Below are 23937 nucleotides of genomic sequence, written 5' to 3' on the forward strand. Positions count from 1 at the left end.
AAATTTAACTTTTTTTTTATCCGTTACATCGTTTACGTTTGGGATTCGGTGTTACGTAAATTACTATATTCAACGTACCTCTGATAATTTGTATGTTAAATTTCATACAACAAAAACAACACAGCTTGTAAATTTCTCACTACTGGCTAAGTCCCTTTGAGGAAAACGTTTGGAACATATTCCGTCACGCTGTTCCAATGCGGGCTGGTGGAATACCTACTTGGCAGAATTATTATGAAATTAGACACATGCATATTTCCTCAGGATACTTGCCTTCACCGCCGAGTACGGGATGAATTATAAACACAAATTAAGCACATGAATACACAGTGCCTGCCTGAGTTTGAACGCGCAATCATCGGCTAAGATGCACGCGTTCTAACCACTGGGCCATCTCGGCTTACAAATTTCATAACGATCGCTTAACTAGTTAAGACATTAAATCATAACGAACAAACTCACTTTCGCATTCATAATATTATTAGTTAGTATTGCTTATTTCATGTTCACGACTTCAAGGCGTGATTCATCGTATAAATAATTATGTATTATTATTTAAGGCGTTATAAGATGAGCTCGTTCAAGAATTCAATGCTTCCTTTCTCACGCGTTAACACGCATTGTTTACTATTATTATTTATAACAATTATTATTTTAAAACAATAAACAAAAGATCGATAATAAAATAAACCACGTCCTTCCGTTTTCACGCTTGCTTCAGACAGATAAACATAGTTACTTTCTTATTTATAATATAAGTTTAAAAGTAATTTTGTACAAATTAGTAAATTTCAACTGTCTACTTGTGATTAAAAAAGTCTTCCCTTTTTAATAAAATGGCATGTTTTCTACTTATTTGTCCAGGATAATCTTCAAAACAGATCTAAAAATATATTATTCTTTATACAAATATAATAATGAAACATGATTATCAGAATTTTCCGACATACAAAAATACAATCAAAAGCGTTGTGTTGCTTCCAGTAATATTATTAGGTTTATGATTTTTATTAGGTTATTACATGTTATATAACAAATTTAACGCGGGTAAAATCATCATATATATAAATAATACTATATATTTATACATAAAAAATGAGCATGTATGTATGTGATCCTAATATAATAAATACGAAAGTAACTCTGTCTGTCTGTCTAGCTTTCACGCCAAAACTACTGGACCCATTTAAATGAAATTTGGTACACAAATAGTCTAGAGCCTGAGAAAGGACATGTGCTATTTAGTACATCAATGTTGTATGTAAATTCATATTTTGTACGCGAGCAAATTCGCGGCTAACAGCTAGTCTTTTTATAAGAGATCATGTTCCATTATACGTTTCTTCCTACAGCATTTGATTGTGCTCGAATCAAGCATTAACTCATCTCAATACGTTCATTTATAACTTATGATAAATAAAATGAAATAAATTTAGACAGTATCAAATATCGATATTCAATGGCTCGTAAAGCACAACCAGGCCTCGCCCAGGATGTCGGGTCGCCATTGTTCATTCCAGTTAATCAACTGTCTGTTTTATCCAAAATAAACATTGATATGCACTACATATTGGGTAATATGTCAAATAAAAATGTGTTCCGGATAGCTCGTAACGCCACTATAGAGTATAAAGTATTGGCTAGCGCGTAGTTTTTTAAAGTTAGCGCCGAAATAGGTCATAGCGTTAGTGTCTAAAAGTTTTAAAAACTTATAACCCGACTTTGAATAAAAATTCTGAAAAGAAAATACAGTTTTGCGGTAGCCATTGTTGTTTAAGTTTTACGTACATATTGTGGACTATAAATTAAAGGTATTACAAACGAAACCATTATGATATTGCAAAACATAAATGCATGTACTCATTTTTCATTTTTTGAGTAATCTTTTTCAATCAATACTACAGGATTGTAGACGAAATGGTTAAAAATAATGTTACTAATGAGATGACGTCTGACAGAGAAGTATGGAAGGAGGAGAATGTCGTCTACATTCTCCGCCGACTCCAAATAAAATTGGGATAAGGGTAGGTGGATGATATGCTACCTGTATTGTAGTTAAGAAAAAACAACTTCTTTATGATGTGTAAAACAAAATGTGATAACTCGTTTTCAACAAAACAGAGATAATGCGAAATAAAATTCTAAATGCATAATTCAATTAATTTATTATAATGAGAATTAATAACATTAAATGCCTAAATATATACATATAAGAACTAAAACTAGTTACTGTATGAATCTTGACCGCGCGGAATGGTGGCAAGAATGCTAGCAGCATTTCTCCGTTGAATATCAATTCCGACCAATTCAATCAAATAAAAAAATAGAGAAGAATGATTTTTGGATAATAGTGTGGAACAGCTAAACTTTGTTATTATCGACGAAGTTTTCCTATGAGCTTTGTTAGCCATCTTGAAGTAAAAAATAAAAAAACGCATTTCTTTGTATCAGTTACTCTCTGGCTTAAAAAGAAAATGGCGATAAAAGGCGATAAAATAGTTTTTAGGTGTTTTTTTGTTACATTCTAGAATTATTTAATTTTGCATTTCTTAAAAAAATATCCTATTTAACATTTTTTAAAGAATATTTTACTATAGTATCTTATGTTAGAAATTTCAGAAAAATACCCATACAATTACAATATTCATATTGAATAACCAAATCAATCAAAAACAAAAGAAATATTAAACATGGCTTTCATCGCCAATGCACCACCAACTTTAGGAGCTCGAATGTTACATCTCTTGTGTCTCTAATTACACTGACTTACCCTTCAAACTGGAACACAACAATTCCAAGTTCTGTTAGACGATAGTATATCTTAAGATTGCTTGATAAAAGCTCTACCTTCAAAGAGTATATTGTCAATTATTATCTATCTTATGTATTACTTTTATATATTTATGTGGAAAACCGCATTCGAAATGAAAGTCAGCCTTAATAAATATCAGATTCAGTCGTGTCCTGGATTCCGCGCTGATTTTATTTCAACCCGTTAATCAACAGACTATTGTCCATCCAAAAATACCGATCCCCAAATAAGTTCTGTCATCTGTCAAATGAACTTGTTGCAGTAAAATGCAATAAAAATGTTGCTAGTTTGTAGTTTTCCATTATGAAAAAAAAAATCATAGTTCATTTATTTTTATAACTCTTTAGGGGAAAATGGAACTGAGATGGCCCAGTGGTTAGAACACGTGCATTTTAACCGATGATTTCGGGTTCAAACCCAGGCAAGCACCTCTATACATATATGTGCTTAATTTGTGTTTACAATTCATCTCGTCCTCGGCGGTGATAGCGAGGAAACCTGGATGTGTCTAATTTCATCAAAATTCTGCCACATGTGAAATCCACCAACCCGCATTGGAACAGCGTGGTGGAATCTGTTCCATTCCCTCTCCTAAATGGTGGAGGAGGCCTTAGCCCAGCAGTGGGAAATTTACAGGATGTTACTTTACTTTACTTTTAGGGGGAAATGTGCCATCATGGTATATGGTCACCATGTACCATCGACGTTGACACTGCATGAAATACCAAGAATACCATTACCAATTATAGAATTATTGAAGTTAAATAAAGTAGTAACATCCTGTTACTGTCGTGCTGGGTTAAGGCTTTCTCAATCTTCCTCTTCTTTCTTTAAGGAAAAGGTTTGGACTCTTTCCAGCACCCTGCTCTAATATATTTTTGTGGACATTCCATCTCATTTTTATCTAAAGACACAAGAAGTTTTCTAACGATGGCTTCCTGAACTGGTATTTATTCTGTTTTATTCTTAATGTTCTTATTAACTTATTAATAAATGTAAGTCATGTATCAAAATAATAGTATTGTACTCTATATGTTATAATATACGAGTATAAATGATTTGTCTGCATCATGTCGACCTAATTTTGACTCCAACTTGCTTAACAAACAATATCGACCCTTTTTTCCTGACATTATTCAGCAAAAATAGGAATGGCGGAGGCTAATTAAGAAACAACGGGAAGGTTCGGTAAACAGCCGCTGTTTCAAAATAATAACAGTACGCTATTTCGCTGTTTTACACTTCGCTGTAGAGAAATAATTTTTTAATAGCTTTTTAATTAATTACCCGTTTATATACAATATTATCGAAACAAAGAACAAAATTACACAGGTTTCATAATTAATTTGTATTTTAACCGTCACTTAAAAAATCTCGGATGTTCGATGAAATTTCGCAAACACTTCTGGATTTGTTGAAAATAGAATCTGTTTGCTTCGATATTTTGTTTGAGGGGTTCGGTTTTGTTTCGTATATTTAATTTTATTTGACTCGTTGATATGCTTTGTGCTAGCCCGTTTAGGAAGGGACCACCCTCTCATACAATATTCTACCGCCAAACAGCAGTATTCAGCTTAGTTGCCTATACGTGGTGGTGACCACTTATCATCAGTTGGTCCATTTGCCGTACTTCTAACTATTTAATGAAAAACTGATATATCTGATGACGTAATAGGAGATCCTAAGTGAAATATGCAGTATAATGGAAAATATATTTTTCGTATATTTAGGTTCACTGTTCACACTAAGTCGTCCTGACCAATATAGGCTACAAGGATCATTTCCTACGGTGACTGGGCAAGTTCGCAGTAAATATAATAGCACAGGTACACTTTCATAATCCGATGAAACGGCAATAGGACACGAGCGAGGATACATAAGGAGCAGGGTCAACGGCAATATGTGTTTTCCGAGACATTGGAATCTTTACGTTATCAGCTGTTGCCTTCGGAGCTCCGATTCTGGTACAAAGTAATTTGTGGATGGAAATATCCACCAGCTGTTATTGCACAACCTGGGATACTGGGATGTCATTTTTCTTCTGCTTAGAGACTTTGAATGAGTGAAGTTATATCCATGAAACTGTCTACAACTAATGTGTCTCACGAAGACTGATCAATAGTCTGAAGGCATAAGTGTATGCATAAATACGATAATCTGTTTTAAAAAAAGATTAATAACAAAAATAATTAAAAACAAAAATAAATCTGGCGCCATTTAACGTAATCAGTGTCTCGCAGTCAGTGTAAATGTAGGGGTGACACAACCCTTTAAAGAGCTGAGGTAATTTCGGTTATATTACGTGATTAAATTGTCAAGACTGAGATAAAACCTTGGTCCATCCCATTCGGTAATTAATTAAACTGTGGCAAAAGCAGTAAGCAACCTACTACGTGTGTTTCGGATTTAAATTTTGAATCTCATTGGAATATTCATTAAAATCCATTTATAGAAGAAATATTCACGCTTTCATACACAAAGTACAAACTACCAAATTTCCACTAAAGAAAATGCTCTAACCTGAAACGAATCCGTAAAAAGTTTTTGTGCCAATTTGTTAATTGGCTACATATATGTATAAATAAAATTGAAGTGTCTCTTTTATTATTACAAAGTTTTTAGTTCTTACTAAATACTTATAAAAATGCATACATTTCTATATAATACAATATAAGGAGGAGGAGGTCCAGGAGCTGTCCGTTTAATTTTCAAGGTCATCATTTATTATCTAGAACATATTGTATTCGGTTTAAATGTAGTCCTAATAATTCTGATAGTACTTCACCAACTATCATTAATAAGACCATTCCTGATTAAAACTGGAACTAGCCTTGTCATATTCGACAAACTTTTGTAAAGAAGAAAGCAAAATCTCAGCGTATTTTCTTAAATTTCATTATCTTTGTAAAGCTTTGTGTTACGTCTGGAAAGGTGCCACCAATTATTTTACTTCCAAACAGCAATACTCTGTGTTTTTCTGTGCTATTTTGAAGAGTGAGCCAATATTATGCCAATATTGAATAGGTATAAAGTGGACATAATTTTACATTATTTCATAGTTCATGGCATATGATGATGGCAGCAAAATTACTGTCGAAGTGACTCTAGGTGTTTCTAGTTTCCTCATAATATGTGACTTTTATACAAATGTACATCTACCTCCCCCCCCCCCTTAAAATGCTTGCATAGTGGACGCTTTTGTTATAGAATACACCTACGTATCTTCCAAAATTCGAGGCATATTAGACTTAGCGGGTTGAGCTGGATAATCGATTTATTAAGAATAAATTCTGTATAGAATGTAAAATGTACATCTGAATTGTTTGTTTATAATAAGTTTTATTATAAGATAACATTTTAGGTGCACATATATATAACACGGCTGCCAAAAACTAAATCTATATATCCAAAAGTTTTTGAGAACTTTGGACATAGTGATAAAATGTTTTTCCTGGAATAAAATGTCCTTAACAATGTTAAGGTCGTATTGGAATCCAGCTAATACAAGATGTATCTACTAGAAGACGGTAACGACAATTCACAAAAATATATTTATAGAACGTAATTTGTATCTGAGAGAATAAAAAAAGCGAGGAGGTCGTTGATATTACCCAAAGCTCCTAAAAGATTTAAATCCGACCAAGAACTGACTGCTGATTTTTTAATGTGCAGAAATTGTGTTTACAATTCATTTCATGTACGACGGTTAAGGAAATTCGCGAAGATACCGTTTAGGAAATTATGCTAACGGTCTTTGAATTTAATAGAAGCACATTTATCCACTTTCTCATGTTTTTCTGACCGTTTTCTGTCAAGGTGTTCACTGTCTAACCAACGAGCTGAGATGGCCCACTGGTTAGAATGGGTGCACCTTAACCGATGATCGCGGGTTCAAACCCAGGCAAGCACATCTGAATATTCATGTGCTTAATTCATCTCGTGCTAGGCGATGTAGGAAAACATCGTGAGGTAACCTGCATGTGTCTAATTTCATAGAAATTCTGCGCCATGTGTGTACTACTAAGCCGCATTGGAACAACGTGGTGGAATATATTCCAAACCTTCTTCTCAAAAGGGAAATTAGCCCAGGAATGGGAAATTTACAGGCTGTTGTTGTTTTTGCTCGCTATCTAGGATAACTAACCCAATTCGCAGCACACAAGTACTCTCTATTCCTGGAATCATGGTCAAATATCCTGATAAGGAGATTAAATCTTTACCCAGCGCTTATTACATCTCTTTTTACTTGCTATTAATGCATTTATAAGATCTGAATCTGATCAGATTTAGAGGAATATCCTAATTACAAAACTCTTGATATCCATGCTTTAAGACTCGCATAATATCACCCGTAAAATCAGAAATCCGAACATTGATTGAAAAGCTAATTCGGTACTGACTTTGAGGTTCGTTAAACCGCTGCTATGTTTGGTAAATCAACAGTTTGCTTATACTGCTCGTGTGCTATGTCTGAATACTGAGAAACGCGAATAGTACTCGACTTATAACCATTTTCAGTAGCTGTTTTGCTTTAAATTCGAATGTTCGTTCCTTTCAAAACATTTTTTCCAGTTAAAAATTACTTGCTTGCTAATTAATTAGTAATAATTATTACGCACAGATGGGTCAGTGGTTGGAATACGTAAATCTCAGAAGATAGTGGGGTGTTCATATTTGGGCAAATTTGGACAAATTTTTGTTTCTTCTCAGCTATACTGAGCTGACTTCTTTTGACATTAAATGTACTTTATAGTCTGTGGTAATTAAAAGATTAATTTCTGTCTTTAATTGTTGTTCTCATGTTTGTTTACCGCGTCTTTTGTCTCAGAAATAATACTTTAAATACGATCAATAATTACATCGACTCTATGCTAATTTCACCTGAAGTAATCCATACTAACTAATAAAATTTTAGTATCTGTTGTATTATTCAAATAACCGATTTTTAATACATGTATTTATATTATTTTTGTCTGCACGTCCGTTTGTTTGCTCCGGTTATTTTCTGAAACGGCGGTACCAATTTTGACGGATCTTTCAATAGCATAGAGCTGATGTAATAAGGAGTAACTTAGTCTACAACAAAAGCTTTTTTGTTAAATTCAAACAGGCACGAAGTCGCGGGCACAGCTAGTTGTTCAATAAACATGATTTCATTTATAATTTGATTATTTAATCGCTCTATTATGGCTTCATATTAGAAGTCGATAGTGTGGGCAGATTTAATCAAAACGAGACAAATAACATATAATTATTTGTGGTCTTGATATAAAATTACATTCACCATCGGATTTCCCATCGACATCTCATGAGCCGAGAGATTCGATAGAGATTTGGTTAGCGTGCTGTTCCTTTATTCCCTTTGTACCTTTTCATTATCGAGGGACACGTGTACGTCGTATATACAGTAAGGAAACAGGGACAAACTAAAATTCTTCATTGAACCCCCCTTTCCATATTCGTAATTTCTATCACAGATCAATAAGTACAGTAACAGCCTGTAAATTTCCCACTGCTGGGCTAAGGCCTCCTCTCTCATTAAGCAGAGGGTTTGGAACAAATTCCACCACGCTGTTCCAAGGCGAGTTAGTGGAATGTATATGTGACATAATTTCAATGAAATTAGACACATGAATGACAAATTTTTCTTTACCTCAAAATACGAGATGAATTATATACACAAATTAAGCATATATATAGTGATGTTCGCCTGGGTTTGAACCTGAAATCATCAGTTAAGATACACGCATTCTAAACACTGTGCCATCTCTGCGCATCATATATCACATACGTTCAATAAGAAACTATTGTATCAAATCATCCTGTTAAAGATACCTAGGTAAGATTAAGACCGTGTTGTATCGCACTATGCCAGTATTCGAGATTTATAAGCAATGTGAAGTTTATTAATTAAATTTCCTTTGATGTTATCCAGCTAAGAAAAAAGTCCAGTACTTTGTACTTAACTACATATTCTAAATAGGATATCCTCCTCAGTACGGATACGCTCGTAAAACTTATCTTGATAAATATTTATGACTTTAATAAAATCATATTATGATTAAAATTTATACATGTAAAAAAGGGCGTATGTGCTTATGTAACTTCAATGAGCAAAATGCACTTATACATAATAATAAAAGTAACATATTATGTATAATAATAAAAGAATATATAAGATAAATAAAACACGTTCGGCTATGACTCGTAATACGCAACCATAAAGTTTCACTTCAATAATAAAAAAATAAAATAAAAATGTCTGACACAATTCGACGTAAAGGTTTTTCTTTTGACTTGCCTTTGCTAAGCCCTAAGTGTGAAATAAATTGAAATAATATTTACTAATTCTAGTTTAGGTAATACATTTTTTTATTGTTTTATATATAACCCAAATCAAAGAGTTATTTATTGACGTAGACGTACTTGATGGTAGGGCTTTGTGCAAGCCCGTCTGGGTAGGTACCACCCACTCATCAGTTATTCTACCGCCAAACAACGGTACTCAGTATTGTTGTGTTCCGGTCGGAAGGTTGAGTGAGCCAGTGTAACTACAGGCACAAGGGACATAACATCTTAGTTACCAAGGTTGGTGGCACATTGACGATGTAAGGAATAGTTAATAATTCTTACAGCGTCAATGTCTATCGGCGATGGTGACCACCTACCATCAGGTGACCCATATGCTCGTCCGCCAACCTATACCATAAAAAAGGCTCATAAAGGCACTTTTTAATCGTCATGTTGATAAATTAAACGTAAAGGTCTTATAATAATAATATGAAAACATTGTATTAGTTCAGAATGTCTTAGTATAAACTAGTACTACATAGTAACATATTGTATGTACTGAACAACACGTGGGTTCACTATAATCATAGTTTAGTTATATATCTTCCATCAAATAAAAACCTTAAATATGTTATAAACCTTCTCCTCTCAGGGAGATGAGGCCTTAGCCCAGCAGTGGGAAATTTACAGACTGTTAATGTAAATGTATAAATTGTTTCATCAAAATGTTAAATGCAAAATCTGATTTGGAAATTTTAAGGATAAAACATTTTGCAAAAAGTTAAGAATCAAATATAAGCCGAAGCACGGCACATGTCTTTGTCGAAATTAGTACAAATATTATAAAACGAGAATAAGTTTGTTTATCTGTTTGTTTGTTACGTTTTTATGTCAAAATTATAAAACCGGTCAGCATGAAATTTTGCTTACACTTCATAAGGGGTACAAAGATGATCATATAACATAATATAACAATTGAAAACCGTATACACACACCGAAACCCGACTCCCGCCCCCTCCGAATGTAGACTGTATTTAAATAATATAAAACGTTATTCTTGAATTAGAAAAAAATATACACCAGATTATTATCGGATAAGAATATCGGTTTCAAACGTATTTATGTACATACGTTATTAAATTTGAATAGCTATACTTAGTATTGTCTTTATAATAATACAAGCTACCAGCCTTGCTTTGCACGGGTGCAATTTATACAGTATAAAGAATTGTTAGTATTAATTACGATCATTACCCCTACATACAAACAAATTATACCTCGGTATACTATTAATAAACAGTAGTATTATTATAACGTGGAAGGAGTTAATCGCATACCTGGTGTATTTTTCAAAACATTGTTTAACCTCAAACTAAACCTCATTATACAAACGTATAATGAAACCGTCTATTCTTAACACCCTTTTCAAAGATCTACTAAACAAACCCATGACCTCTTGCTATGCCTTCCTGTTCTTTACAATAATTCTCTTCTATTCACACGAATCCTTTATGAATGTATTTATTGTGTTATGTAGTCCCATTCTAGTTTTTTTTATGTCGTACATAATTTGGCTGTAACACTCGTTTCTACGTCGACAATACGTGTCAAATGCGCCGTTCTATATTTGGTATAATAGATCGAAATGGTACCTATTTTTTATTGATTTCATATGAATAGAAAAATAACAATGGTTAAAGGAATTTGAATATAATTAATTCAAATGAGCTAGGCCAGATTCCATTGAATGGAATACGTGGATTTTAAGTTAAGATCATGGGTTCATATCCGTGAAATAGTTCCATGTTTCGGAGTACTTTTAATATTTTTTATACGTAAGAGGTCTGTCAAACAAAGCCATCTACTAATAAGTATTCATTATTGCCCATAGATCTGCCCATAGGTCCGGTAGAAAATGTTAATCGTTCCTTATGTAAATGCGTCACTAGCCTTGGAAACTTAGATGTGCCTTTAGTTACAGCGGCTCACTGGGTGAGTAATCAACCCATTGTTACACGGTGTTACTAGATATGATAAGTCAATGGTACCTAGAATTAGTATTCCATAAAGCCCTTCCACAAAGTAAACCTCGTGCTCATAAAAAATCGAAAAAGTTTTATATTTATTTGACACGACAAACAGTTAACGAATAAATGACAAATAGTCATAAGCAAATATATATTCAGTCGTTCACAAAACATGAGAGTCAAATGAAAACAAATTTGTGTTGCTATTTATAAATTTAAATACTAAACAAACAAAACTTTGACATACATATAATTATTTGCGATACAACAATTTCTAAATGAAAATTAAAAAAAAAATGTTTGCGTAATTCATGTACTATGACAAATAAAACTTAATATTTTTTAGTATCTTTCTGTATTTCAAATGTTTGAATATTAAATATACATGAATAGTAACTACTGAAATTATTCTCTGTAGAATTTACATTTCGAACGGTGGTTGATTTGAGTTTAATGTTATAATAGTTCCCTAAATATAAGAATCATTTTTCATTTTTGAATACTAAGACGACCGCCGTGGTCGAGTACACCGGTTTTCATGGGTACGCCACTCCAAGGTTCTATTCCCGGCCGAGTCGATGTAGATTAGCATTTGTTTTCTATGTCTTTTTGGGTATGGGTGTTTGTGGTACCATCATTACTTCTGATTTTCCATAACACAAGTGCTTTAGCTACCTCCATTGGATCATCAAATCACATACATTACTCTATATCTCCATATCTCCATTGGAATCAGAGTAATGTATGAGATGCTGTCTCATATTTATTTATTTAAGTCTTAACACCAATCAAAGTTTACTTAACTATTTTAAAAACAAATTAAATGTGTGGAACATTTTAAATAAGTAATATTCATAATAATAAAATATGAACATTATTCGTCTTATTTAGTTTCTTAGTAAATTTTTCAATTAGATTACAATTGTGTTACCATTTTTGCCTTAAGCCTGCCTGGGTAGGTACCACCCACTCATCAGATATTCTACCGCTAACCAACAGTACGTAGTATTGTTGTATTCCGGTTTGAAGGGTGCGTGAGCCAGTGTAATTACAGGCACAAGGGACAAAGCATCTTAGTTGCCAAGGTTGGTGGCGCATTGACGATGTAAGGAATAGTTAATATTTCTTACAGCGTCATTGTCTATGGGTGATGGTGACCAATTGCCATCAGGTGGCCCATATGATCGTCCGAAAACCTATTCCATGAAAAAAAGATAAGTTAAATATATTTTTAGATTACTTTTATATATCATATTGTATATATGTCTACGGACCCGCATCATGGAAGTAGTTCCAAGCCGTCTCGTTAACACGAGTGGGCTCTTCTCAGCCCCGTGGCTCATTTACGGACACTTACTGGGTTACTTTTTTATACGATATTACAATTCAAACTTAAGTATAGAATCATTGCAAAATAGATAAAATATTTTTGTCAGAATTCTGCTTATAAATTGCAATAAATTAAATGCCACATAGTATTAATATTATATCGATCACAAATTAATAAAGATTGAATGATATATAAGGTGGTTTTGTGTGTATAAAATACGTACGTGATATGTAATTTAAACTTTATGTCGGTTGCATAAAGTTCATATTGATGGTTTTTGAAATTGTTTTGAAGTCCGGAGGCTTATGAACGATAATGCGCAGTAATTGACTATAATCAAATTAAAATATATAACACTCGCTATTCAAAATATAATGCGTATATAACACAACCCAAAACATAATATTCGAAATTTAAAAACTGTTACAACAATTAAAGTTTTGTAGATATCATTCTATATATATTTACATATATTCACAAACTATACGCTGTGCCCACGACCTAGTACGCGATTGTATTTAACAAAAAAATATATTTTATTGTAGCCTATGCTACTCCTTATTATATCAGTTATCTGCCAGTGAAAGTCCCGTCAAAATCGGTCCAGGCGTTGCAGAGATTAGCCGGAACAAACAGACAGACAGACAAAAATTGTAAAAAAATATATTTTGGTTTATGTACCGTGAATATATATATGCATTGAGTAAAAAAGGGCTATTTTAATATTACAAACAGACACTCCAATTTTATTAAATGTATAGATATCGTAAGATTTTTGGACATGATACGTCACTGATATATCTAATTTCCGACACTTTTTTTTATAATAAAGCAACATACAAAAGTTTTATATGAAACGAGCATCGAGTCAAACGAATTCGTCCCTACAAAGAACACGCTTCCTTTGCTAACTCGTTTTTCAATTCAGAAGTCTGACACAATCGACTTGCAAAGTCGACACAGAAATGCGCTTTGAACATTCCATGAAATTGCGGTCTATTTGACTTTGACAACAAGCGTTTAAATATAACATGTAATAAACCTAATCGCTTGCTGGAAAGCGGTGCACTCAACATAATTGTAGTGATATCGGCTAAATCTGATGGTTCAATTACAAATAGCTTTGTTTGTTATTTGCTTCTCATATCTAAACAAGATGGCTCTGTGGTTAGAAATATATGAACGTATTAAATTATATCTGTGGATATAGACAAGTATTAAACTGTTGAAAAATGAGGTTTATTTACTTAACTTTAAATACTTTTTGCTTAAAGTAAATACTTGATGCCTTAGCCTTTTTCCTTACTACTGATTATTATAATAATAATAATAATAATAATCATTTATTTCAGACCATAATTATAATATAATTATTATATTATAAGTAACAAGTGATGATTAGTTTTATCGTTTGTTGTAATTTTATTGAAGACATTTATGAAAGTGATCTGATTGGTCAGAACAGTTTTTTTAGTAGATGTGAGCTTTGAGGAGGTTTTAATGTGTTACTATTTTTTAGTAAAATAGCAGTAGCCTAGGGCTTTGCTTGCATTTTAGGCGTTCATCATCAGCTATTCAGCTATCTCCTTCCTCGGTTTTAAAGCTTGCTTTATACCAAATTTCAAAAAATACAATTCAGTACTTTATCTGTTCGTCTGTCATGTGATCGAGAAGTTACTTTTGCATTTATAATCTTAGTAAAGATTAATAGACTATACATAATAATATATACCCATATATATAAAGTTATAACAAACGACAACAATGAAAATGAACAGTAGTCTTCAAATGATTATAAATTAAATTTTAATCTGTATTGTTCGCAGCCCGTTGGCATATACCGCGGAAAATACGAATGGGCCAACGAAGACAGTCCCATGGGGGGTGACTGTTCATTATGGGTACGCGCGGCTACATTGCAGCTAGATGATGGCCAGTGGCAATGCCAAGTCACCGCCAGCAATTATGATGTTCAGGTAAGTTTAATTAATATATTTAAATATGGAAGACTTTTATTCCACATAAAAATACAGATTATGGATATTCGATCACTCATCATTAATTCACATACACTTACATAAACACACACACACACACACACACATACACAGCTCGTGTAATAATGCAGCTAATTGATACAATCGAGGTATTCTAAACTGCGTCTAAGACAATGAACTTGACAGACAACATGATCTTTTGTACTTAATGCACAGGCATCAAAACCACTATAGTCTAATAATCCTTTGATGTAAATTCAAGGCTTACGTGCTTAAGGTTAAAGCAACATGAAAGTTGCTTTTGTCTGATCCTCTACTATAATTACTTTATATTGTTCCTAATCAAGATTTGAACCTTATCTATATCTAATCCGCGACCAAATTTAAGCTAAACTAACAATGCTTCACTCTAATCTAAATCTAATCATCAAATATTCTACATTCCAGGATGCCCTTTCTAGTCCACCTGCTGCTCTCGCCGTAAGAGTTCCTCCCCAAACACCAAGAATACTTTACAATGGATCCCACGTTTTGCCCGGTCAGAATATCACCGTGCCATCAGGAGGCCGAGCAACTGTCGTCTGCGAAGCCAGATATGGAAATCCACCGGCTTATATTGAATGGTATTTAGGTAAGCCAAAAATAATATTTTATATTCTAGATTCATTAGTTTAATATTTCAAAAGATTGTTCCAATATGCAATGCTAATCAACTCGAAACTAAAATTCGATTTATGAGTGAAGAATAAACTATATAGTTAGATATTTTTTAAACGAGCGCTTGTTTAAAATTGACTTTGTGTTATGCAGAAATTTGCTTAAAATTAAAAACCAACAGGCACTTTTTTATACTTCAATAAAATGAAATTCAAAATATTTTTCCAAATATCCTTTAAGTTATTTAAAAAAAAAAATGTTTCAAGGGGATATTGTAAAAATTATACAAGTAGTGTTTAATTTATAAATATTTTTAATTCTAGAAAAGGAACGTTTGACAGCATGGAGTCAAACCAACTCATCAGAAGTAGAACGTCCGCGAGTGTGGGCGGCGCGGTCAGTGCTCGAGCTGGGAGCGACGAGATCTGCGCACGGCAGGCAACTGTCCTGTAGAGCTCATCATCCATCCTACCCGTCGCCTTATTATAGAGATTCATATACAATGCTAGACGTGACTTGTAAGTATTTTAATTATACATATTGTTGTAAAATTATATTTGCATATTTAGTCGCCCGTGGCTTTGCTCGCATTTTAGGGTATAGGTTGCCATGTATTAGGCAAAAAAGTAGCCAAGTTCAAATTAGCTTCATAACAAATTTCATGAAAATCGGTTCAAATTTGTCGTGAAAGACAGACAGACATAATTACTTTCACATTTATAATATTAATATAGATTCTGTCAATACAATTCAGTTTTTGTTGACGTCAATAACTCGCTTACTTTAAGTCATTTGTTTGATCAAGTTAAAATTAAATAATACGGGACCAAAAGAATAAAAAAATGTGGTTTTCGATACGATGATCATTATTACGAGAGGTAAGCAATATTTATGTTGACAAGTGCATACATAAGTCATACATAAGCTGTATATTATTTCACTATCACAATTTAATGAAATAGAAAATCTGACTCGATAGGAAAAAATTGGGCGCAGAAACAACAAAGGCGCTTTGCATACATTTTCAGACCACCTTTCAAACTGTGCATTTATACTGGAATTTTATAAAGTTATATCCATCTATATGGCTATTTCCACTCGATAGTCTCGAAAGTCATTTAATAGACGAACGAGATGTATAAACTGATATTATCAACTCCAAACACCAGATATTATTTTGTAAAGAAAGTTTTAAGAAAACTTAGTGATCGTCTGTTGCAGAAAACAAAGTTGATGTTATATTCAACTAGTTATTCCGAGATCTCAATTTACATAAATTGTTGTTAAATAACATAAGATGACTGTAAGATGTTTTAAATGAGACGCCAGAGAAATTTAAAAGTAAACCAACTCTTTGAAACTTTACTCGGCTTCTTCTAAATATGTCTATTGTTCGATTATTATTGAAGTTCAAAGAATTCGAACCTAACTGAATAAGGGGATTATATTATTAAAATAATATTATTTTCCAGTTTCAAATTATATTATATGAAGTTATTAACAATATTTTCGATATAGTTGTTCCAGAAGTATCCATTGTTGGAGCAGATGCAAGTTCGCTTGCAAGTCTGGAAGAAGGTTCCAGTGCATTGACCCTTGAATGCAGAGCTGATGGGAACCCTAGTCCTTACGTTTGGTGGACTAGAGATGGACAAGTTATCGCAACTAATGGGGCCAAGCTCATAAGAGCTCCGATAAATAGGAATGATTCGGGTACATATTTTTTTATTTCGTATTTCATTTGGAGGAGTAGATAGACATATACTTGGTGGTAGGGCTTTGTGCAAGCCCGTCTGGGTAGGTACCACCCACTCATCAGTTATTCTACCGACAAATAACAGTACTCAGTTTTGTTGTGTTCCGGTTTGAAGGGTGAGTGAGCCAGTGTAACTACAGGCACAAGGGACATAACATCTTAGTACCCAAGGTTGGTGGCACATTGACGATGTAAGGTAGTATATCTTACAGCGTCAATGTCTATGGGTGATGGTGACTACTTTCCATCAGGTGGCCCATATTCTCGTCCGCCAACCTATAACATAAAAAAGACATACTGATGTTAAGGAATCACCCTTGCCTATATGTACTGTATCTGTAATAAAAACAACAGTACATTATTTTGATTTTTGACAGCATGACTCGTGAGAAAGTTCGACCCATCCGGACGGATCTATAAAAATCTGTAACACATAGATGATTGGAAAATAATGTTCTTATTTCCAGTTCTGCCAACCGTGAAGTCTAAGTTACATATCGTGACATGTACTGCTTTACTTAATTATGAGACCAGAAAATGATCATCTTGTTCTAAATGGCATATAAAACAGTTTAACGAGCTAATAATTACATTTTTTTTTCAGGCATATATGGATGTCAAGCAAGAAATTCACTGGGAACATCTGATTCTGTTAAAATAGAAGTTGACGTCAAATGTGAGTTACTGAATGTGTTCAAACAATAAACTAATAATTTTGACGCTCTTCTTGAGGCCCTTAATTTTGATTTTTTAGAAAATTTTCGTGTACTTTGATGCAAGAGCCTTCTTTGTTTCTTAAAATTTTGTTTATTAATTGTTACATTCATGAACATTTATGTTTTTTCCAAAATTTTAACTAAGCGAAAAAATAATTATTGGCTATACTCACATACATATTTCGGTAATAGTAATACTTTATTCTAGAAACATATCTCGAAATAAAACTAGTTTTAACGGATAGACTGTCTGACCCGTGACCATGAACGCTGTAAAGTGCTCGAAACGTCGGGATGATAAAAATAATAAATATACGCCATTTAAATCCGTTAAAACTAGTTTTATTTCAATGTGTAATAATCGCGAAAATCTAAGACAACATTTACATATCTCGGATTCCCGAAAATCTTGTCCCTGTACCAATTTTACAAACTATTATGATGTATTTAATAATTACAATAAAATATCCACAGTTCCTCCTAGGGTGACGTGGGTTGGACCAGACACAGTCGTGGAAGCAAATCTCTTTTCGGAAGTTACTCTGGAATGTAAGGCAGAAGGAAACCCTTCACCATCTTACCAATGGTACCATAAGTGAGTATATGATAACATTCTTTTAACAAATTCTTCGAAGAAGTTGATTCTTGTAAATTCCAAAATTTTAGTGATTTCCTATCATACTTTCTTTTTAGCAAGATGTCTTCCAAAGTTTTTTAATATCATTTTTTAAATTAAATACAAGCATCATATAAACAAGGTTCTCATCACACAATCTATAGCGTGTGACTATATTACGGTTAACTTACTTCATTTATAATAAAAGGCATGATTTAAAACAATTATAAATGTTACAGCCCTAACTTATCATCAATGAGCGGCCATCTCGACGACGGGTATCCGATATCGTCGACCCCCCAACTATTGCTTCACAACGTGTCGTACACTCAGCACGGTCGTTACACGTGTATCGCTACCAACCACATCGGTCTTGAAGAAAGGTTTGCACGATATTTCCAATAGTACTTAATATTGAATTGTTTCAGACAATGAATGCTACTAGTACCTATTTATTTGGCCAATTGTAATTTGTATTTGTTTTTGTAGGAGTCACCAGTCAGAAGCCGTCACCCTCAACGTGCTGGGCCCACCTGTGGGTGCAGACACTAGCGCGGCGCATGCGTGGAGCGGCGCGGAAGGCCGTGTGCAGGCGTCTGTCTGCGCCGACCCGCCTCCACGCCGCGCTGCCTGGCTCTGGGGCAGCTTGAGGCTCGATGTTCCCTCACACATTGGTCAGTTATAATCTGTCAATTTATAAGTAAACAATGTATATTTAAAACAATCACAATAACTTATACTTATTCTTAAACACTAATTACAGCAAATTCGATGTATAGAATAATTAAGTGTAAGTATTACAGAATAAGTACAAAAATGCGCTCACCTGGGTTAATCACCAAATAAACAGTTCAGAGCACCGATTGTGCCGTGTTTGACAACTGTCGAGCCTTTTTATAGTAACTTGTCTTTTTGAGTCAATAGCACAATCGTATTATAAGATCGGAACTTGATTAAAAATTATTATCTCCCACAAATATTATTATTTATTATACCACCAAATATATCGAACGGCAAATTATCTTAGATATAAATATGTGTTAATCTGATTTTATTATACCCATCCAGGTCGTTACAAAACTCTGGAGCCGACGAACATCAATGGCTGCTATCGCTACACGCTGCTGATCACCAGTACGAGTATGTCGGACGCGCGCGTTTATGTCCTGCACGTTGAGAATGAACGAGGATTCTCCTCTCATTCAGTTGCTCTTACAGTGCACGGTGAGTAGCGGTGATAATGCTGGTGGCGGTTGTGGTGGTGGTGCTGCAAAACAGTTTCTGTGAAAAATATGTGACGCGTTTTATGTTGAAGTGTATTTTATGTATATCAATAAACGTTAGGTTTTTCTATTAAGTTATTTTACTACTTACTTGGTGGTAGGGCTTTGTAACCCGTCTGGGTAGGTACCACCCACTCATCAGATATTCTACCGCCAAAGAACAGTACTTGGTATTGTTCCGGTTTGAAGGGTGAGTGAGCCAGTTTAATTTCAAGCACACGGGACATAACATCTTCCCAGGCTTGGTGGAGCGTTGGCGATGAAAGGAATGGTTAATGTTTCTTACAGCGCCATTGTCTATGGGCGGCGGTGACCACTTACCATTAGGTGCCCCATATGCTCGTCCGCCAACCAATAGAATAAAAAAGTTTTTTTCTTCTTTTTTTAACGTGTGCCAGTGTATGGAATATAAGGAAATATCATGACCATGTATAATTTCTTCACGCAGAGAATTTTTCGCTAACAGAGACAGCACACGTGGCGCCGCTAATCGCTGCTGCGCTGCTCGTGGCTGCTCTGCTCGTTCTCATACTGTGTCTCGTCGTGCGCTGCAGGAGAAGGAGAGGTGAGGATACAGACATTACATCATCGAGTTGGATGATGAGTTCACCAATTGGTTGATCGTTAATTGATGTGCTGTTGTTGATAGCGGTATTTTTATTCATTTCTAAATAAAAATGTTTTTTTTTTTTTATTTCCTTACAGAAAGCGTCGAATACAAGACTGACGATTTAGATAGGTAAGTTCCTGTTTCATATATAGTTATTTTTGTATGTAAAGTTTATACTAAGAAGTCTGGCAGATTTATAATAAATGGCCAATTACCCCGTGCTACCAGGAAAACTTGGATTTTATAGTTGTCTCGGAAAGCACATGAAACTTGCGCCTGATTTATTTCCATTTGAGGCATATCTCCAGTCCCTTCAGAATAGATTGTAAAGAGAATGAAAGAAAGCAATTATGTTTGCGCACAAACTTGTGCTCCATATTTTGATAATAATATCTAATATCCCTTAGAAAATCTAACCTGACCGGACTAGGGCATTAAGTTATCAATCTTTCATAATAATAGATAGATAGATAGATAGATAAAAACTTTATTGCACTCAATATCATATAAAATAACAGTAAATATAACATGGTTAATTACAGAACTAATTATTATGGTTCCTTAAAATAAGTTTTCTTTTTTTCTAAAACAGTGAAAAGACAGTGCTCCCCGCCGACGCAGTATACTCTCCACGAGACCAGCCACGGACCGCTGCAGTTTCGCGGGTAGGAGCTGGGTGTCCAGAGCGAGGCGTTGGGGGAATGGGGGGGACAGGGGCGCGGTACTCCCCCGGCGCGCTGCAAGTGCGTCGTGCAGCCGTCGTGCTGCAACCACCCACCACCGTGTGAGCTGCACAGGTGTGATGCACTACACTATTAACTGGTTTTAATTTTTTGTGTGATATAACCCTGCACTACTAAATAACATAGTCGCAATAAATTTTATATATATAACAGCACTTACTCAAAGCGTAGGGAATTTGTGACACATTTAAACGAAAGTTGCTGAGTACTTCAACTCTTTCCTGAGAGATCAAAAGATGCTTCAAAGGAGTTCAGTTCTATGTTACATTAAAATAAGTTATTTCTTATTGTTTTCACTCAATCATTCGTGTACCATCACCCTAATAATAAACTATCCACGCTGCTCTAATCTCATACCTACCGTTTAAATGGCTTTAATTCTACTTTGACTCTGAACTTGGTTTTGCAGACATTTGTCATAAATATAAATGAGAATTGGGTTGATGCATTAGAATTTTCATTAACAAGATGGATAACAAATAAAATAAAACATGAATAACTAAATGATGAATAAAAACATACAATACATACAAATAGGTTTTGAAAGATTAGATATAAATAATAAATTTACAACCATTTCAAAGTTATGAATCTTGAATCTTAATGTACAATTACAATATTATTGTTTAATCTTTTTTTACGTCAATTTTTTTTGTGAATCAAGTGTAATCTGACACCGTTTCGTCAAATTTTATTCGCAATTATTCAAATTCATCGTTTCCTTTACCTTTTCCATTATTGTCCCTTTTATTAAACAAGCTTTCGTTTATCCACCTGTCACATGATTCACAGATAAACGACGTTTAATTACTGTGAGTGCAAACATGTAAATCAACTTGGCATTTTAAGGTATTAACATAACAATGAGCAATATGAACACAGTCACGCTTTTGTATCTAGATCACTATAACAAAGTACATTTTGCAATAACATATTTTCCCCATAAGGATAATTCAGACCAATTATACTTTCATTACGTAAAACATAATTTCTGTGAAATTGATAATCTTATGTTTATTTTTTAACCTTGAATTTCTTTTAATTAATAGGCAGCTATGTCATCGATGGAAAAAGAAGCCAAAGAAAACGTTTATGCGGTACACGATCCGCATATTCAGTACGAGTTAACTATAAATAAGCACGGGGAACCGCCTAAATACTTATCGCTGTCTAAGCCTCTAACACACCAAAGAACGCACGCTTTTGATCCGCAACATTTTAAATTTAACGAAATTAATAACAATTACTATAATGATAATAATTTTTCTACATTTAAATCTGACCCAAGACACAGAAAGTCTGACAGAAGTAATCGACGAAATAATAAAAACGAGCAAAGCTACTCTTGTCAGAGTAACCAAGATGTTAAATATTCCATTAACCCACAATTCGGAGCGGTAAGAGTCTCCCATAATAATTTCACGACTGATGCACAAAATAAAAACAACCCTCGTAATAGTTTTTATAACAAAGGTCGGATATATGAAAGGAATAATTCAGGAAGAAAGAGTAAAGTTGTAAGGAAAACTGAAGATAAAGACAATGATTTTAAAAGAATCGAACCTAAGAGAGCTTCAGATGGAAGTAAAAAAGTTAAAAATATCGAAGTACACAATGAACCAGTGCAACAGAATGAAATGGAACGTTCTTTTGAGGAACTTAAAGCGGAACAAAAAGTACAAGACACGAATACAAACTCGATGCCTCGACCTGGAAAGGTTAGAGAGATTGCATCAAGATTTAATAGGAACAGTAGTGAAAATTTAAGACAATCGGCGAAAGAAAAAGTCGAGAGACCAAAGCCTATACAGAGCTACGATCAAGCTTATTTGGATCATGTGTTCCCAGACGCTGTAGAAATTTAGAATTATGATGTACGTGGAACAATAAATAGATCTCTTAGTGTTATGTGCTGTTCTGAGTGATGAATCTTTAAGTGTAAATTTAAAAAAACATTTTAGTACTTCTAATCTATAGGATATTTATTGACGAAACTGCCTCTTTGTCACTTTATACATAATTGCAGTCTTGCTAATATTATTATATGATATCAATCATGGCCATATTGTTTTTATGATACAGTAGATTTTAGGATAAGAGCATTTCATGACGTTTACTAAACTCAGCACAAAGACGCTTTTATTATTAGATTAATCATATATTGTATATTTTAATAACTTCATGTTATTATTTTTATATTTATCATCTCGTGTACTTAAATATAATATGATTTTTATTTATTTGTGATCAAATATCTTGCTTTTCAATAGTTTTATGGTTCGTTACTGTTCAATCTATAACATGTATAGTCTCTTTTTGTAATGTTTTGTATTGTTGAATTTTAACTGTATTAAATTTATAATTTACAATGGTAGTGTGGTTTTATCTATTCCCATATGAATGCACATTTGAATTCCTCAGCAATTAATATTCTATTTCATTACTTATATTACACGAAAGCAATAAAATTATTAAAGTTCGTTTACTTTATTCGGACCGCTTCAAAAGCCAAACGTGTGTTAAATGTTAAAAAGGAAATTTGTTAAAAATGAAAAATATTTTAAAATATTGTTTTATTATATTCTATTTTAAAACTACAATTGCGTTTAATAATAAAACGACAGAGGATGTTAATGTCACGAAAATATCAATAATACAAAATTATACTTGTGCAGAAGATAATGTTTGTATTATAAAATGCTGTCCAATAGGATTTGCTTATTTTCGTAAAGCAAAGCATACTGGCTGCATCCCTATTGGTCAATCGGACACTGATTTATTCCTTCACTCTAAACATTCTATAAATTATCGAAATTCTGTGTTATACTATCTTAACTTAACGGATGCATTCGAAGTCATAAGCGGTGTGCCTTGCAGGAGGAAATATAAGGAAAATAGACCGTTTTTCATACAAAAGGTAAGAATATTCTTTTTTCATTAACTTATACGTGTTATTAGATGTTAGCAACCTTTACTTTTTAAATTTGTATTTCGCAATTAGAGAAATGTGTTTTTTTTAATTCATTTGTCCAGTGTCCGAAATTGCCCGAAGATCCCACCCTAAATGAAGTGTCGTGTTTGTGAAAATTTCCCAAAGG

General features: G+C 33.7%; 1 protein-coding gene across 2 annotated transcripts in view; it reads left to right on the forward strand.

Annotated features, from left to right (window-relative positions):
- LOC124533988 (hemicentin-2) overlaps positions 1–23213 on the forward strand; it is a 122379-nt gene extending 99166 nt beyond the window's left edge. The window contains exons 3-15 of one of the 2 annotated variants that reach the window (XM_047109580.1): positions 14288–14437; positions 14906–15089; positions 15439–15633; positions 16634–16828; positions 17476–17547; positions 18062–18182; positions 18443–18586; positions 18693–18877; positions 19272–19427; positions 19935–20051; positions 20192–20225; positions 20689–20893; positions 21889–23213. In XM_047109580.1, the coding sequence (XP_046965536.1) occupies positions 14288–14437; positions 14906–15089; positions 15439–15633; positions 16634–16828; positions 17476–17547; positions 18062–18182; positions 18443–18586; positions 18693–18877; positions 19272–19427; positions 19935–20051; positions 20192–20225; positions 20689–20884 (1749 nt within the window). In that variant the 3' untranslated portion in view covers positions 20885–20893; positions 21889–23213. The remainder of the gene's footprint in view (positions 1–14287; positions 14438–14905; positions 15090–15438; positions 15634–16633; positions 16829–17475; positions 17548–18061; positions 18183–18442; positions 18587–18692; positions 18878–19271; positions 19428–19934; positions 20052–20191; positions 20226–20688; positions 20894–21888) is intronic. The other variant, XM_047109581.1, reaches the window with a different exon arrangement.
- The last annotated feature ends 724 nt before the right edge of the window (positions 23214–23937 follow it).

Source organism: Vanessa cardui, chromosome 12, assembly GCF_905220365.1.
Source record: "Vanessa cardui chromosome 12, ilVanCard2.1, whole genome shotgun sequence".
Classification (NCBI taxonomy): domain Eukaryota; kingdom Metazoa; phylum Arthropoda; class Insecta; order Lepidoptera; family Nymphalidae; genus Vanessa; species Vanessa cardui.